Source organism: Cherax quadricarinatus, chromosome 80 (genome assembly GCF_038502225.1).
Source record: "Cherax quadricarinatus isolate ZL_2023a chromosome 80, ASM3850222v1, whole genome shotgun sequence".
Classification (NCBI taxonomy): Eukaryota; Metazoa; Arthropoda; class Malacostraca; order Decapoda; family Parastacidae; genus Cherax; species Cherax quadricarinatus.
In genome coordinates, this window is record NC_091371.1 from 16,468,242 (window position 1) to 16,483,815 (window position 15,574).

A 15,574-nucleotide genomic window follows, 5' to 3' on the forward strand; every position below is an offset into this window, starting at 1 on the left:
CCTTCCTGCTCCTTTCTGTTATTCCACTAAACTTATTACTGTCCTTGTCAATTAGTGCCACTGGCTTTCCAATATCCACTTCATTTTGCCTATTACTAGTTCTCCTAGTACTCATGTTACTACCCTGCGACTTCACAGTTTTCCCGCCAAAACCCATACCACTAACTATTCCTAGTTTAAAGACCTAACAGCTCCCTCCACTGCGTTGGCCAGTGCTCCCACCCCACACCTAGATAAGTGAACCCCATCCCTGGCATACATGTCATTTCTGCCATAGAAGAGGTCCCAGTTGTCAATGAATGTTACCGCATTTTCCTTACAGTACTTGTCCAGCCAGCAATTGACACCAATTGCTCTGGACAACCATTCATTTCCAACTCCTCTCCTTGGCAAAATGCCACATATGACAGGTTTCCCACCCTTCCTCCTAATTATCTCTATTGCTGACCTATACCTGCTAATCAGGTCCTCCCTCCTACGTCTGCCAACATCGTTGCCTCCAGCACTGAGACAGATAATAGGATTGCTCCCATTACCTCTCATGATGTCATCCAGACGGCTAACAATATCCTTCATCCCAGCCCCAGGAAAACACACTCTCTGCCTCCTACTCCTATCCTTCAAACAGAATGCCCTATCCATGTACCTAATCTGGCTATCCCCAACAACAACAATGTTTTTACCTTCCTTGGCGTCGTCCGTCGTGATGCTCCGAGTAGTCGACTCACATTCGCCAGGTAGCATTACACCACTTGTAGAATTCGTCAAGACGTTCTCGATGGTCTTCGTTGGGGTATCTAGGGATGTCTTACTCACGTCTGCCAATGCTTCTTTGGTGCTCGTTGTGGCATTCCCAGCAGGACACTCACATTCGTCAGGTAGCACCGAGAATGAGTTGGAAGTTTCCACGGTAGTCTTCTGGTTTCTCGTTGTTTCCGCCTCTCCAACCGTTTTCTTGATCTTCAGCTTGGTTCCATGTTGCCCGGCCACTGACCAAGCTCCCCTCTTAACCTGGGGACTCACAACAGGAGGATTACTACGAATCCTCTTGTTCTCCTCCGTTAATCGCCGTATCTCCAGTTTAGCAACTCTGAGTTCTTCTCTCAGCTGCTGGTAAAGCTGCTCAAGAGAGGGCATCCTGGTTCAGATTCACAGAGAGCACACAAACAGGTCTTCACAGAGCTAAGTACACGTCACCACTGTACTTATCACTGGAAAATATACCGCAAAGTCGCTGTTTTAACCCTTTGACTGTTTCGGTCATATATATACATCTTACGAGCCAATGTGTTTGACCTATATATACTCGAAAATTCTAGCAGCTTCCAGTCAAGCAGGAGAAAGGTGGTAGGCCCACATGTGAGAGAATAGGTCTGTGTGGTCAGTGTGCACCATATAAAAATAATCCTGCAGCACACAGTGCATAATAAGAAAAAAAACTCCAAGTGTGTTTTTGGATTAAAATGCCGACTTTGTGGTGTATTTTCGTATGGTATTTATGGTTGTATTCTCGTTTTCTTGGTCTCACTTGATAGAATGGAAAACTTATTATAGAAACGGAGATACAGTAATTGTGATTGGTTTTACTACGAAAAGGACATTGAAATGGAGCTCAAAGTAGGGTAAATGTTTGATTTTTGCCGATGTTCAAGAGTAAACAAATGATGTCATTGTCCAATAAATGTCCAACTAGCCATTCTAATATGCAGTCATGAATGGGTTGACATTATTTATACAATTATTACAATATTGCAGTAGTCTGCATTACAGTATATCTTCTATTTTTTGTTTGAATAAAAATTCAAAATAGAAAGCAAGAGTAATATCAGAGGGGCCTGGAGATGTGACTGATGAACAAAGAAAATGTTATTTTATAGCCAGGAATGTCTGCATTGTTCATTCTGGACCCTACTTTGAAATTGGCATATTTTTTAACTTATGTGAAATTGGCCAAATTGTAAATTTCTGACCACGTTATTGGGTAGTTGAAATCAGTAAATGGGCAGTTTCTTGTACTCAATCGATAGAAAAAATGGAGTTTTAAAGAAATAGCTATGAGTTTGGTCAACTGGAATAATGGAATTTGCCGAAAATAGGGCTCAAAGTGGGCGAAATCTCCGATTCGTAAATATCGCTGATGTCACTAACTTCATGAGAGCATAATTCTGTAAGTTTTCCATCAAATCTCGTTCTTTTGGTGTCATTACCATCGGGAAAAGATTCTCTATCATTTCATAAGAAAACTGATTTTTTTTTTTTTTTTCAAAAATTTTTCGACACCAGGAGACACCTCAGGATTTGGGGTTGCGACAGTCAAAGGGTTAAACCAAAAACACAGTCGGAGTTTTTTTTTCCTCATGCTCTGCGTGCTGCAGGATTTTTTTTATATTGCGCACACTGATCACGCAGACAAATTCTTTCATATGTAGGCCTACCAGCTTTCTTCCACCAGATCTGAAGGCACTAGAATTTTGGCGTAGTACTACGGAACCGACACTGGCTCTCAAGCCATAGTACTATGGGACCGACACTGAAAGGGTTAATATTAAGAAATGGCCTGTAACACTGAAGGATAATATATACACAATACCCTTTGCTTAGAAGATAATTTTCACTATACTTTATTTTTTTAATATAATTTCTTGGCTATTCAGCTTAAATTTTTACTCTTTATTAGTGCCGTATATTTTAATAGTGATGCTATACTCAATTTTATAAACTTTATTTGAACCTAAAATAGAGAGCCAGGGATCTATAAGGAAGATTACATCCGTGGACTTTACGAACTATCTGGGGATGATCCTAATGAAGCCCCACCTCCACCACAACTTCCAGACTGGTGTAAAGGTGAGTAACATTTAAACTTCACTTCAGCAAGGCAATATGTGGAAAATAGAATATGGTATACTCTCATCTTTCTCGCAGGTTATGTTCCTTATACGGTGGAACCTCAGTTTTCATATGCCCTGGTTTTTGTAGGATTCGGTTTTCGACGTCGTTTTTCGTCCGAATTTTGTCCAAGTTTTCGTAGAGTTGACAATGGTCCGTACCAAATGCATCCGCAATAGTGTTTTGGTGGAAGAGCTGGTGGACAACCACAGGGAACAGCTAACCACTGAAGAGCTGCAAGGCCTTCAACTGGAACAGCAACAGACTGCAGCTGAGGAAATTGCTTCAGAGGAAGAGGAAGAGAGAAGGGAGAGTGTGCCTTCTTCAGTGATTAAGGACATATGTGCAAGGTGGAATGAGTTTCAAAGTTTTGTGGAGAAATATTACCCTAACAAAGCTGTTGCAAGCCATGTCTGCAATGTATTTAATGACAATACCTTGTCCCATTTTAGGCAAATCTTCAAGAGATGCCAGAAACAGAGCTCTCTGGACAGATTTTTTGTGCGACAGGGGTACAGTGACTCTCAAGCTGGTCTTACTGCCAGTAAAAGACAAAGAAGGGAAGTAACCCTGGAATGGGCTTTGATACCTGAAGTCCATATGGAGGGGGATTTCCCTTCCAAGCAATAAACTCTCCTCCCTCTCTCCTTGCCGCCTTCTATACGCCAACAAGAGTCTTCAATAAAGATGTGAAATAGTGATTTAAATGTTCATTAATCCATTTCATTAGTCATGTTGATTTCTTATTGTTTTCTGTATGTAAAACTATAGCTCTTATCTATAAATTGTAATTTTTGTCAGATATGACAGTTTAGAAGTCCCTTCAAACTGTCAGTATCCCAAACCCTCTTTTAAAGTGCAGGCATTGTACTTCCCATTTCTAGGACTCAAGTCCGGCTAACAGGTTTCCCTAAATCCCTTCACTAAATATTACCCTACTCACACTCCAACAGCTTGTCAGGTTCCAAAACCCATTCGTCTCCATTCACCCATATCTAACATGCTCACACAAGCTTGCTGGAAGTCCAAGCCCCTTGCCTACAAAACCTCCTTTACCCCCTCCCTCCAACCTTTTCGAGGATGACCCCTACCCCTCCTTTCTTCCCCTACAGATTTATAAGCTCTCCAAGTTATTCTTCTTTGATCCATTCTCTCTAATTGACCAAACCACCTCAACAACCCCTCTTCAGCCCTCTGGCCAATACTTTTAGTAACTCCACACCTCCTAATTTCCACTCTCCGAATTCTCTGCATAATATTTATACTACACATTGCTCTTACACAGGACATCTCCATTGCCTCCAACTGCCTCCTCGCTGCAGCATTTACAACCCAAGCTTCACACCTGTATAAGTGTGTTGGTACCACTATACTTTCATACATTCCCTTCTTTGCCTCCATAGATAATGTAATTAAAGCCAGGACATCCAGCTTCTCATTCATAACATCCACAATCATCTCTTTCTTATCATTTGCACAACTTCCACACACACACATTCAAACATCCCCTTTGATGGACAAAATAGATGAAAGTCCATAATTACAGATTTTGTCTATAGGGATATTGTCCGTTTATCTCCTGAAGTATTGCACCCAGCCTGATGACTTTAACGTTCGTGCGGTACAGACCAGAGTGGTTGCATCCAGGGCCTTTCTGTTTTCATTGTTTCCTGAGCTGTAGGTCACCCATGCCAGTTTATTGTTTGTGCTTACTTATACATATGCTCATTATTCAGTCTAATTTTTCCTGGAATTCGATAATTTTGTGTGACTAATAACATATTAAATAAAATGCTGTTAACAATGGTTTCTAAAGTAAGTGGTGGTGTTAAGAGGAAATGTGTGGTTCTCAGTGTTAAGCAGAAACTTGAACTAATAAAATGGTTGAGTCTGGCACCTCAGGGGCACAGGTATGTGAAGAATGTGGATTAAGAGACAAAGTGTCTGATATCTGTAGTATATTATTATTATCACACTGGCCGATTCCCACCAAGGCAGGGTGGCCTGAAAAAGAAAAACTTTCACCATCATTCACTCTATCACTGTCTTGCCAGAAGGGTGCTTTACACTACAGTTTTTAAACTGCAACATTTACACCCCTCCTTCAGAGTGCAGGCACTGTACTTCCCATCTCCAGGACTCAAGTCCGGCCTGCCGGTTTCCCTGAACCCCTTCATAAATGTTACTTTGCTTTATACAAAGGAACTATGCATGCTCTCTGCCAATCCCTAGGTACCTTACCCTCTTCCATACATTTATTAAATAATTGCACCAACCACTCCAAAACTATATCCCCACCTGCTTTTAACATTTCTATCTTTATCCCATCAATCCCGGCTGCCTTACCCCCTTTCATTTTACCTATTGCCTCACGAACTTCCCCCACACTCACAACTGGCTCTTCCTCACTCCTACAAGATGTTATTCCTCCTTGCCCTATACACGAAATCACAGCTTCCCTATCTTCATCAACATTTAACAATTCCTCAAAATATTCCTTCCATCTTCCCAATACCTCTAACTCTCCATTTAATAACTCTCCTCTCCTATTTTTAACTCACACTCCAACAGCACGTCAAGTATTAAAAACCATTTGTCTCCATTCACTCCTATCAAACACGCTCACGCATGCCTGCTGGAAGTAACAAGAGCAAACTACAGACTATGCAGTTAAGTCTAATAGATATACTAGTTGAGCTTTATAGCTCTTCCTCTGACTTAGAATATAAGTTATTGAGTCACCACTATTGAAAAGTTATGGTACCATTACTGTACTGTACTGCTGGTTACAGTACCTGTATTCTTAGTGTCTGGTTGTTATCTGCATTAGCAGATCAAGTCCGCTAGTTCAGTAGATAACTAGACGATCATGAAAAATTAATTTCCTAGTTCAGAAATTTTGGATAAATGTTACCCTGCTCACACTCCAACAGCATATCAAGTCCTAAAAAACATTTGTCTCCATTTGCTCATATCTAACACGCTCACACATGCTTGCTGGAAGTCCAAGCCCCTCTCACACAAAACCTATTTACCTCTTCCTTCCAACTTTTCTTAGGCTGACCCCTACTCCGCCTTCCCTCCACTACAGAGTTATACGTTCTCGAAGTCATTCTATTTTGTTCCATCCTCTCTACATGTCCAACCCACCTCAACAACCCCTCCTCAGCCCTCTGATTAATAGTTCTGGCAATCCTGCACCTCCTCCTAATTTCCAAGCTCTGAATTCTCTGCATTATATTCACACCACACATTGCCCTCAGACATGACATCTCCACTGCCTCTAGCCTTCTTGTTGCAACATTCGCCACCCATGCTTCACACCCATATAAGAGTGCAGTTATAACTATACTCTCATACATTCCCCTCTTTGCTTCCATGGACAAAGTCCTTTGTCTCCACAGACTCCTTAGTGCACCACTCACCTTTTTCCCCTAATCAATTCAGTGATCCACCTCATCTTTCATAGACCCATCTGCTGACACATCCACTCCTAAATATCTGAATACATTCACCTCCTCCATGTTCTCTCCCTCCAATCTGATATCCAGTCTTTTGTTACCTAATTTTTTTTGTTATCTTCATCACCTTACCTAACTCATCCACCAACCTCTGCAACTTCTCTTCAGAATCTCCCAAAAGTACAGTGTCATCATCAAAGAGCAACTGTGACAACTCACACTTTATGTTAGATTCTTTATCTTTTAACCCCACACCTCTTGCCAACACCTGAGCATTCACTTCTCTTACAACCCCATCTGTGAATATATTGAACAACCATGGTAACATCACACATCCTTGTCTAAGGCCCATAGAAGAATGTACCCTTTTAAATTATGGTAACGATGATTCTTTTCTTTGGCTATACTTAATCTGCAATATCACTAAATAGTGTGTTCATTTTTCACCAACCTTGCCACCCTCTGAACATACTGTGTGATACATTTTTTTTCATTTTATCCTCTTTTCAGTCTTTTTAGTATTCTCAGCTGTGTGTACAGGAGGGCCCCACTTACACAGCAGATTAGGTTCTGAACTATTACTGTAAAGCAAAAATTGATGTAAAGTGAAATACGTATAGCCTTGTTTCACTTTCAAATTTATGTAGAAGCCTACTAACATGTTTACGCTGATCATATATTAAGTGAGTAATAGAGCTTGGGATAAAAATGCATATACAGTACACACATTGCTTCTTCTTTCAACAAACTGGTCGTATCCCACCGAGGCAGGGTGGCCCAAAAAGAAAAACAAAAGTTTCTCTTTTTAATTTTAGTAATGCACACAGGAGAAAGAGTTACTAGCCCCTTGTTCCCGGCATTTTAGTCGCCTCTTACAACACGCATGGCTTACTGAGGAAGAATTTCTTCCGCTTTCCCAGTGAGAGAAAATATTTTTGTACATACATGTATTAGTATTAATAGAATTATTTGTATTTTTCTGTACATCTGTTTAATATAGAAATTCTTTTGCAGAATTTGACGACAGTACTTTAGATGATGATGGCAATAATGTGAGAGGCAACAAAAGACAGGAAAGAAACAAAAAAGATCCGGCCTTTATGGAGGGTATTTCAGGTGTTACCCCAGTAACTCAGAAGGAGAAACTTGCAGAGATTCAGAGAAAAATACAAGAAATGTGTGGATGGACAAGGTAATAAGACTAGTTTATCTGTTATGCATTTTTTATTTTACATGAAAAATGTTGTATGTGGATAATTTTGTTTTTCCTGAGGATAAATTAGGAAAGTAGCAACAGTTACAATCAAGATATTAATAGAAGTACATGTATTAAAATCAGTGCTGAGAGAGAGAGCAAGCGAAGTGGCAAGATTTTTTACTAAATAAATATATCCATCATAGTATCTGCTTTCTCTATCTTATGAATGCAAACCTGCCCCCAAAAAATCTGAAAAAGTATTCATGTTATAATTACCAACTTGTTATTGTTGGGCTGAAGGATTGTTTCAGCCTTGAGCATTTCCAAGTCATTATCACTGCACTGCTGTGAGACTGACTACCATTATGCTTTTGTAAATATAAGGTATGTAAATCATGTTAATATTATTGAAGAGGGTTGGAATAGTTTTAAAAATGCAGTATTAGAATGTGGGGCAGAAGTTTGTGGTTAGAGGAGGGTGGGTGCAGGAGGAAAGAGGAGTGATTGGTGGAATGATGAAGTAAAGGGTGTGATAAAAGAGAAAAAGGTAGCTTATGAGAGGTTTTTACAAAGCAGAAGTGTTATAAGAAGAGCAGAGTATATGGAGAGTAAAAGAAAGGTAAAGAGAGTGGCGAGAGAGTGCAAAAGGAGAGCAGATGATAGAGTGGGAGAGACACTGTCATGAAATTTTAATGAAAATAAGAAAATTTTTTGGAGTGAGTTAAACAAGCTAAGAAAGCCTAGGGAAAGTATGGATTTGTCAGTTAAAAACAGAGTAGGGGAGTTAGTAGATGGGGAGATGGAGGTATTAGGTAGATGGCGAGAATATTTTGAGGAACTTTTAAATGTTAAGGAAGAAAGAGAAACAGTAATTTCATGCACTGGTCAGGGAGGTATACCATCTTTTAGGAGTGAAGAAGAGAAGAATGTAAGTGTGGGGGAGGTACGTGAGGCATTACGTAGAATGAAAGGGGGTAAAGCAGCTGGAACTGATGGGATCATGACAGAAATGTTAAAAGCAGGGGGGGATATAGTGTTGGAGTGGTTGGTACTTTTCTTTAATAAATGTATGAAAGAGGGGAAGGTACCTAGGGATTGGCAGAGAGGATGTATAGTCCCTTTATATAAAGGGAAAGGGGACAAAAGAGACTGTAAAAATTATAGAGGAATAAGTTTACTGAGTATACCAGGAAAAGTGTACGGTAGGGTTATAATTGAAAGAATTAGAGGTAAGACAGAATGTAGGATTGCGGATGAGCAAGGAGGTTTCAGAGTGGGTAGGGGATGTGTAGATCAAGTGTTTACATTGAAGCATGTATGTGAACAGTATTTAGATAAAGGTAGGGAAGTTTTTATTGCATTTATGGATTTAGAAAAGGCATATGATAGAGTGGATAGAGGAGCAATGTGGCAGATGTTGCAAGTATATGGAATAGGTGGTAAGTTATTAAATGCTGTAAAGAGTTTTTATGAGGATAGTGAGGCTCAGGTTAGGGTGTGTAGAAGAGAGGGAGACTACTTCCCGGTAAAAGTAGGTCTTAGACAGGGATGTGTAATGTCACCATGGTTGTTTAATATATTTATAGATGGGGTTGTAAAGGAAGTAAATGCTAGGGTGTTTGGGAGAGGGGTGGGATTAAATTTTGGGGAATCAAATTCAAAATGGGAATTGACACAGTTACTTTTTGATGATGATACTGTGCTTATGGGAGATTCTGAAGAAAAATTGCAAAGGTTAGTGGATGAGTTTGGAAATGTGTGTAAAGGTAGAAAGTTGAAAGTGAACATAGAAAAAAGTAAGGTAATGAGGGTATCAAATGATTTAGATAAAGAAAAATTGGATATCAAATTGGGGAGGAGGAGTATGGAAGAAGTGAATGTTTTCAGATACTTGGGAGTTGACGTGTCGGCGGATGGATTTATGAAGGATGAGGTTAATCATAGAATTGATGAGGGAAAAAAGGTGAGTGGTGCGTTGAGGTATATGTGGAGTCAAAAAACGTTAATTTATGGAGGCAAAGAAGGGAATGTATGAAAGTATAGTAGTACCAACACTCTTATATGGGTGTGAAGCTTGGGTGGTAAATGCAGCAGCGAGGAGACGGTTGGAGGCAGTGGAGATGTCCTGTTTAAGGGCAATGTGTGGTGTAAATATTATGCAGAAAATTCGGAGTGTGGAAATTAGGAGAAGGTGTGGAGTTAATAAAAGCATTAGTCAGAGGGCAGAAGAGGGGTTGTTGAGGTGGTTTGGTCATTTAGAGAGAATGGATCAAAGTAGAATGACATGGAAAGCATATAAATCTATAGGGGAAGGAAGGAGGGGTAGGGGTCGTCCTCGAAAGGGTTGGAGAGAGGGGGTAAAGGAGGTTTTGTGGGCAAGGGGCTTGGACTTCCAGCAAGCGTGCATGAGCGTATTAGATAGGAGTGAATGGAGACGAATGGTACTTGGAACCTGACGATCTGTTGGAGTGTGAGCAGGGTAATATTTAGTGAAGGGATTCAGGGAAACCGGTTATTTTCATATAGTCGGACTTGAGTCCTGGAAATGGGAAGTACAATGCCTGCACTTTAAAGGAGGGGTTTGGGATATTGGCAGTTTGGAGGGATATGTTGTGTATCTTTATATGTGTATGCTTCTAAACTGTTGTATTCTGAGCGCCTCTGCAAAAACAGTGATAATGTGTGAGTGTGGTGAAAGTGTTGAATGATGATGAAAGTATTTTCTTTCTTTTTTTGGTCACCCTGCCTCGGTGGGAGACAGCCGACTTGTTGAACAAAAAAAAAAAATTATTTCAGTAAATCTGAAACATTTTACTTCCATTTTCAGTAATAGAAATAAAGTAAGGGAGTTACGTAAGGTTTGTCAGGAAACAGGACAAGCGTTTCCTGACATGGATCTTAGTCAGATGATGACCCACCGTTGGAACTTTTGGTCATCTGACCAAGGCCTTCCGCTGGCTTACTGGTCCAAAATAGAACGACTTCGAGAGTGTATAAATCTGTAGTGGAGGGAAGGCAGGGTAGGGGTTGGCTTAGGAAAGGTTGAGAGGGGCTTGGACTTCCAGCAAGCATGTGTGAGCTTGTTAGATAGGAGCGAATGGAGGCAAATGGTTTTTAGGACTTGATGTGCTGTTGGAGTGTGAGCAAGGTAACATTTATGAAGTGATTCAGGGAAACTGGCAGGCTGGACTTGAGTCCTGGAGGTGGGAAGTACAGTGCCTGTACTCTGAAGGAGGGGTGTTAATGTTGCAGTTTTATAACTAGTGTAAGTGCATCTCTGGCAAGACAGTGATGGAGTGAATGATGGTGAAAGTTTTTCTTTTTCAGGCTACCCTGCCTTGGTGGGAGATGGCTGATGTGTTAGAAAATAAAAAATACTTATAAACATTTAATTTTATAGTAAAGGTGTAAGGGACAAGTGAATGGAGGAAAGGACTGAACTTGTATATAAATGTTGACAGTGGCAGCACAGCCTCTTATCCACTTTTGTCAGTTTACCTGATTAATCATTGTATGTCTCACCCCTTGGACTGGACAGAGTTAATTTACTCTTGGCTGGCTCTGTACTTTCAAAATGATCCAGTAGTAATTCCATCAATTTAAGCATTACCGCTTGAGTACATTTTTTTTTTTTTAAGAAGTCGGCCATCTCCCACCGAGGCAGGGTGACCCAAAAAGAAAGAAAATAACCAAAAAGAAAGTACTTTCATCATCATTCAACTTTTTCACCTCACTCACACATAATCACTGAGTACATATTCGAGTATATAAATGACACTGCAGTGTTGATTTGAGTCACCCTGCCTCAGTGGGAAATGGCTGACATGTTAAAAAAAAAAAAAAGCATTTAGATAAAGGTAGGGATGTTTTCATTGCATATGTGGATTTAGAAAAGGCATATAATAATGTGGATAGGGGAGCAATGTGGCAGATGTTACAAGTGTATGAAATTGGTAGTAAGTTACTAAATGAGTTTTTATGAGGATAGTGAGACTCAGGTTAGGGTGTGTAGGAGAGAGAGAGATTACTTTCCAGTAAAAGTACACCTTAGACAGGGATGTGTAATGTCACCATGGTTGTTTAATATATAGATGGAGTTGTAAAAGTAGTAAATACTTGGGTGTTGGGGAGAGGGGTGGGATTAAATTATGGAAAATCAAATACAAAATGGAAGTTGTCAGTTACTTTTTGCTGATGATACTGTGCTTTTGGGAGATTCTGAAGAGAAGTTGCAAAGGTTAGTGGATGAGTTTGGGAGTGTGTGTAAAGAAAGAAAGTTGAAAGTGAACATAAATAAGAGTAAGGTGATAAGGGTATCAAACGAGTAAGATAAAGAAAAATTGGATATCACATTGGAGGGAGTATGGAAGAAGTAAAAAAGAAGGAAAGTAAAAAAGAAGGAAGTAAAAAAGAAGGAAAGAAGGTAAGTGGTCCATTGAGGTGTCTGTGGAAACAAAAAAACGTCATCCACGGAGACAAAGAAGGGAATGTATGAGAGTATAGTAGTAGCAACACCCTTATGTGGGTGTGAAGCTTGGGTTGTGAATGCTGCAGCGAGGAGGAGGCTGAAGGTATGGAGATGTCATGTCTAAGGGCAGTGTGTGTGGTGTAAATATTATGCAGAGAATTCATAGTGTGGAAGTTAGGAGGTGTGGAGTTACAAAAAGAGATGTGAAGAGGGGTTGAGGTGGTTTGGTCATTTAGAGAGGATGAAGCAAACTAGAATGACTTGGAGGGTGTATAAATCTGTAGTGGAGAGGAAGAGGGGTAGGAGTTATTCTAGGAAAGGATGGAGGGAAGAAATAAAAGATGTTTTGTGTGCAAGGGGCCTGGACATGCAGCAGGCATGTGTGTGTGTGTTAGATAGGAGTGAATGGAGACAGATGGTTTTTGGGACCTGACGAGCTGTTGGAGTGTGAGCAGGATATTTTGTGAAGGGATTCAGGAAAACTGGTTAGCCAGACTTGAGTCCTGGAGATGGGAAGTACAATGCCTGCACTTTAAAGGAGGGGTTTGGGATATTGACTGTTTGGAGTGACATCTAAACTGTCATATCTGGGCACCTCTGCAAAGACAGTGATTATGTGTGAATGATTATGAAAGTGTTTCTTTCTTTTTTGGGTCACCCTGCTTTGGTGGGAGACAGCTGGCACGTTGAAAAAAAAAAAAGTATTTTACTTCCCAAGAAGATACTGCAATTTTGAGTTATAACAGTTGGTTAACAGTGAATAATAAATCTTAACTTGGGAAAGCCTCCTTCCCACATATTTATGATAAACATTTTGTATCTCCTGTATCCTCATATTTTAGTGTTGGTGATGCAGAGGATTTGAAAACATTTCATGTGTTGACTGCTATGTAGGAAATTGCTAATTTAGTCCTATATGTAGTCTTATCTGTTTACACCTGTAACTCCCCAGGTGATAAGCAATCTATATATTAACATTATCATCAGTCCATACCTCGGCCGGGATTGAACCCGCGGTCAGAGAGTCTCAAAACTCCAGCCCGTCGCGTTAGCGGGTTCAATCCCGGCCGGGTTATGGTTTGTTTGCAATCGTGTCATTACGATTTCGTGAGTCATTATCATCAGTTTCTTCTTTGGATATGAAAAAACTGCAGGTGTTGACTGGTGATGCAGAAAAAAACATGATAGTCTCCATCTATAAGGACAGAAAATATACCCTTATCTTATATCAGCAGTTACGTAAAAATCTGATTGAATGAAAATGTACCTCCTCCCTTCTCACTGTATGGCCTGGGTTAAATTATGACCACTAATGTGCAGTAACCAAAGCTTGCATTTTCTATAATGTGTAACAATATTGGGATATTGCAGTCAGAGAGTAATTTGAATTTTGATGTCAGTACTTCTGGAAAGACAGGGATTGAATGAGTGATGAAGATGTGTTTTCTTCTATGGGTCACCCTGTCTTGGCAGATGGCCATTGAAGTAAAAAAAAACAAGCAAGGTCTAAAATGTAAAATTTCAGGTCTTTGTAATGTACATGTGATGGTTAGAAAATTAAACATTTTTATAGAACAGTCCATCACAGTTTGGAAAAACAAAATTACCCATAACAGAAATAAGTTATGTCATGTAAAAGGAAGAGTATTTTCTTAATTAAGTGATACCAGTGAAAAGGCTAAAATTATTATTAGGAGCTGTTGAGTTTTACACTGTACACACAATTTAGGGAAAACATCTACTTGGATATAGTGAAAAATTTAAAAAGTTTAATGTAATTCCCTATATTTATATTACCAGCCTAACACAAATTAGGGTACACTATACATATACAAATATCCCACGCTTTCCTTTCTCCTACATGAGGGTTTTGTGCATTGTTCCAGTCACAGAATTGTGCTCTTTTGTTCTTTACCCTTTACATAATATTAAAATAGAAAATTTTTATCTCCAGCACTGGATTTCCTGGGTGTCAGCCTGTTAGTATGGACTTGGACAATCTAACTTCTTTACGTGATAATCCTTATAAAGTCTCGTGGAAAGCTGATGGGACCAGATATATGATGCTTATTGGTAAGTTAATATTATAGAATGTTTGAATGACACTAAAACAATTGAAGGCAGTGGCATTAGTGTTCCTGAACTAATTGGTAAGGCATTACAGAAAGTGATTTTGATTCTCTTCTTAAGTAATTAATCTTAGAAAAATTCTTTTCAGCATTTATGTTTCTTATGTGCATGCATACATACAGGAGGCATATTTTAGCATGTTAAATAGGAGTGAATGGAGACGAATTGTTTTTGGGACTTCACAAGCTGTTGGAGTGTGAGCAGGGTAATATTTTGTGAAGGGATTCAGGGAAACCAGTTAGCTGAACTAAAGTCCTGGAGGTGGGAAGTACAATGCCTGCACTTTAAAGGAGGGACTGTAAAAATTATAGAGGAATAAGCTTATTGAGTATACCAGGAAAAGTGTACGGTAGGGTTATAATTGAAAGAATTAGAGGTAAGACAGAATGTAGGATTGCGGATGAGCAAGGAGGCTTCAGAGTGGGTAGGGGATGTGCAGATCAAGTGTTTACATTGAAGCATATATGTGAACAGTATTTAGATAAAGGTAGGGAAGTTTTTATTGCATTTATGGATTTAGAAAAGGCATATGATAGAGTGGATAGAGGAGCAATGTGGCAGATGTTGCAAGTATATGGAATAGGTGGTAAGTTATTAAATGCTGTAAAGAGTTTTTATGAGGATAGTGAGGCTCAGGTTAGGGTGTGTAGAAGAGAGGGAGACTACTTCCCGGTAAAAGTAGGTCTTAGACAGGGATGTGTAATGTCACCATGGTTGTTTAATATATTTATAGATGGGGTTGTAAAGGAAGTAAATGCTAGGGTGTTCGGGAGAGGGGTGGGATTAAATTTTGGGGAATCAAATTCAAAATGGGAATTGACACAGTTACTTTTTGCTGATGGCTTATGGGAGATATTGGATATCTGTTTGAAGTGACATTTGAACTGTTGTATCTGGGCACCTAAAGTTGTGTTTATGGCATGGGTAGGAAAGAATTTTTTTAAACATTTTCTTTTTTTATTAAAATATTCACTGGAATGGGAGACCAGGGATATTTTTCTTGCTCACTCTGTGATCAGAACGCATTAAGTTATTCATGAACCTTGTCATTTTTGTTTCTCCCTTCATAATTTGGTTGGAATATTTTAAGTTTTTTTATGGCTTCACATGCTGCTGGAGTGTGAGCTAGATAACATTTAAATATGAAGGGATTCAGGGAAAACCAACTAGCTGGGCTTGAGTCCTGGAAATAGGAAGAATAGTGCCTGTACTCTGAAATTTTGTTATTTAGGGAGGGGGGGTGAGGATGTTGGAGTGTGAAGGGTCATCTGAACTGTGATGTTAGCATGCTTCTAAAAAGACAACAGTTGAGTGAATAATGGTGAATGTATTTCCTCTTTGGGGGTCACCCTGTCTTGGTGGGAAGAGGCTGGTGTATTGAAAAAATGCAAAAGTGCTAGAAATAGATGAAAGATAATGGTATATGAG

At 39.6% G+C, this 15,574-nt stretch overlaps 1 protein-coding gene across 1 annotated transcript in view; it reads left to right on the top strand.

Moving 5' to 3' along the window:
- Positions 1 to 15,574, top strand: part of mRNA-cap (mRNA capping enzyme) — a 66,335-nt gene that overhangs the window by 33,483 nt on the left and 17,278 nt on the right. Inside the window, exons 5-7 of the mRNA XM_053796616.2 lie at positions 2,741 to 2,847; positions 7,365 to 7,542; positions 13,971 to 14,089. Of these exons, the coding sequence (XP_053652591.1) occupies positions 2,741 to 2,847; positions 7,365 to 7,542; positions 13,971 to 14,089 (404 nt within the window). The remainder of the gene's footprint in view (positions 1 to 2,740; positions 2,848 to 7,364; positions 7,543 to 13,970; positions 14,090 to 15,574) is intronic.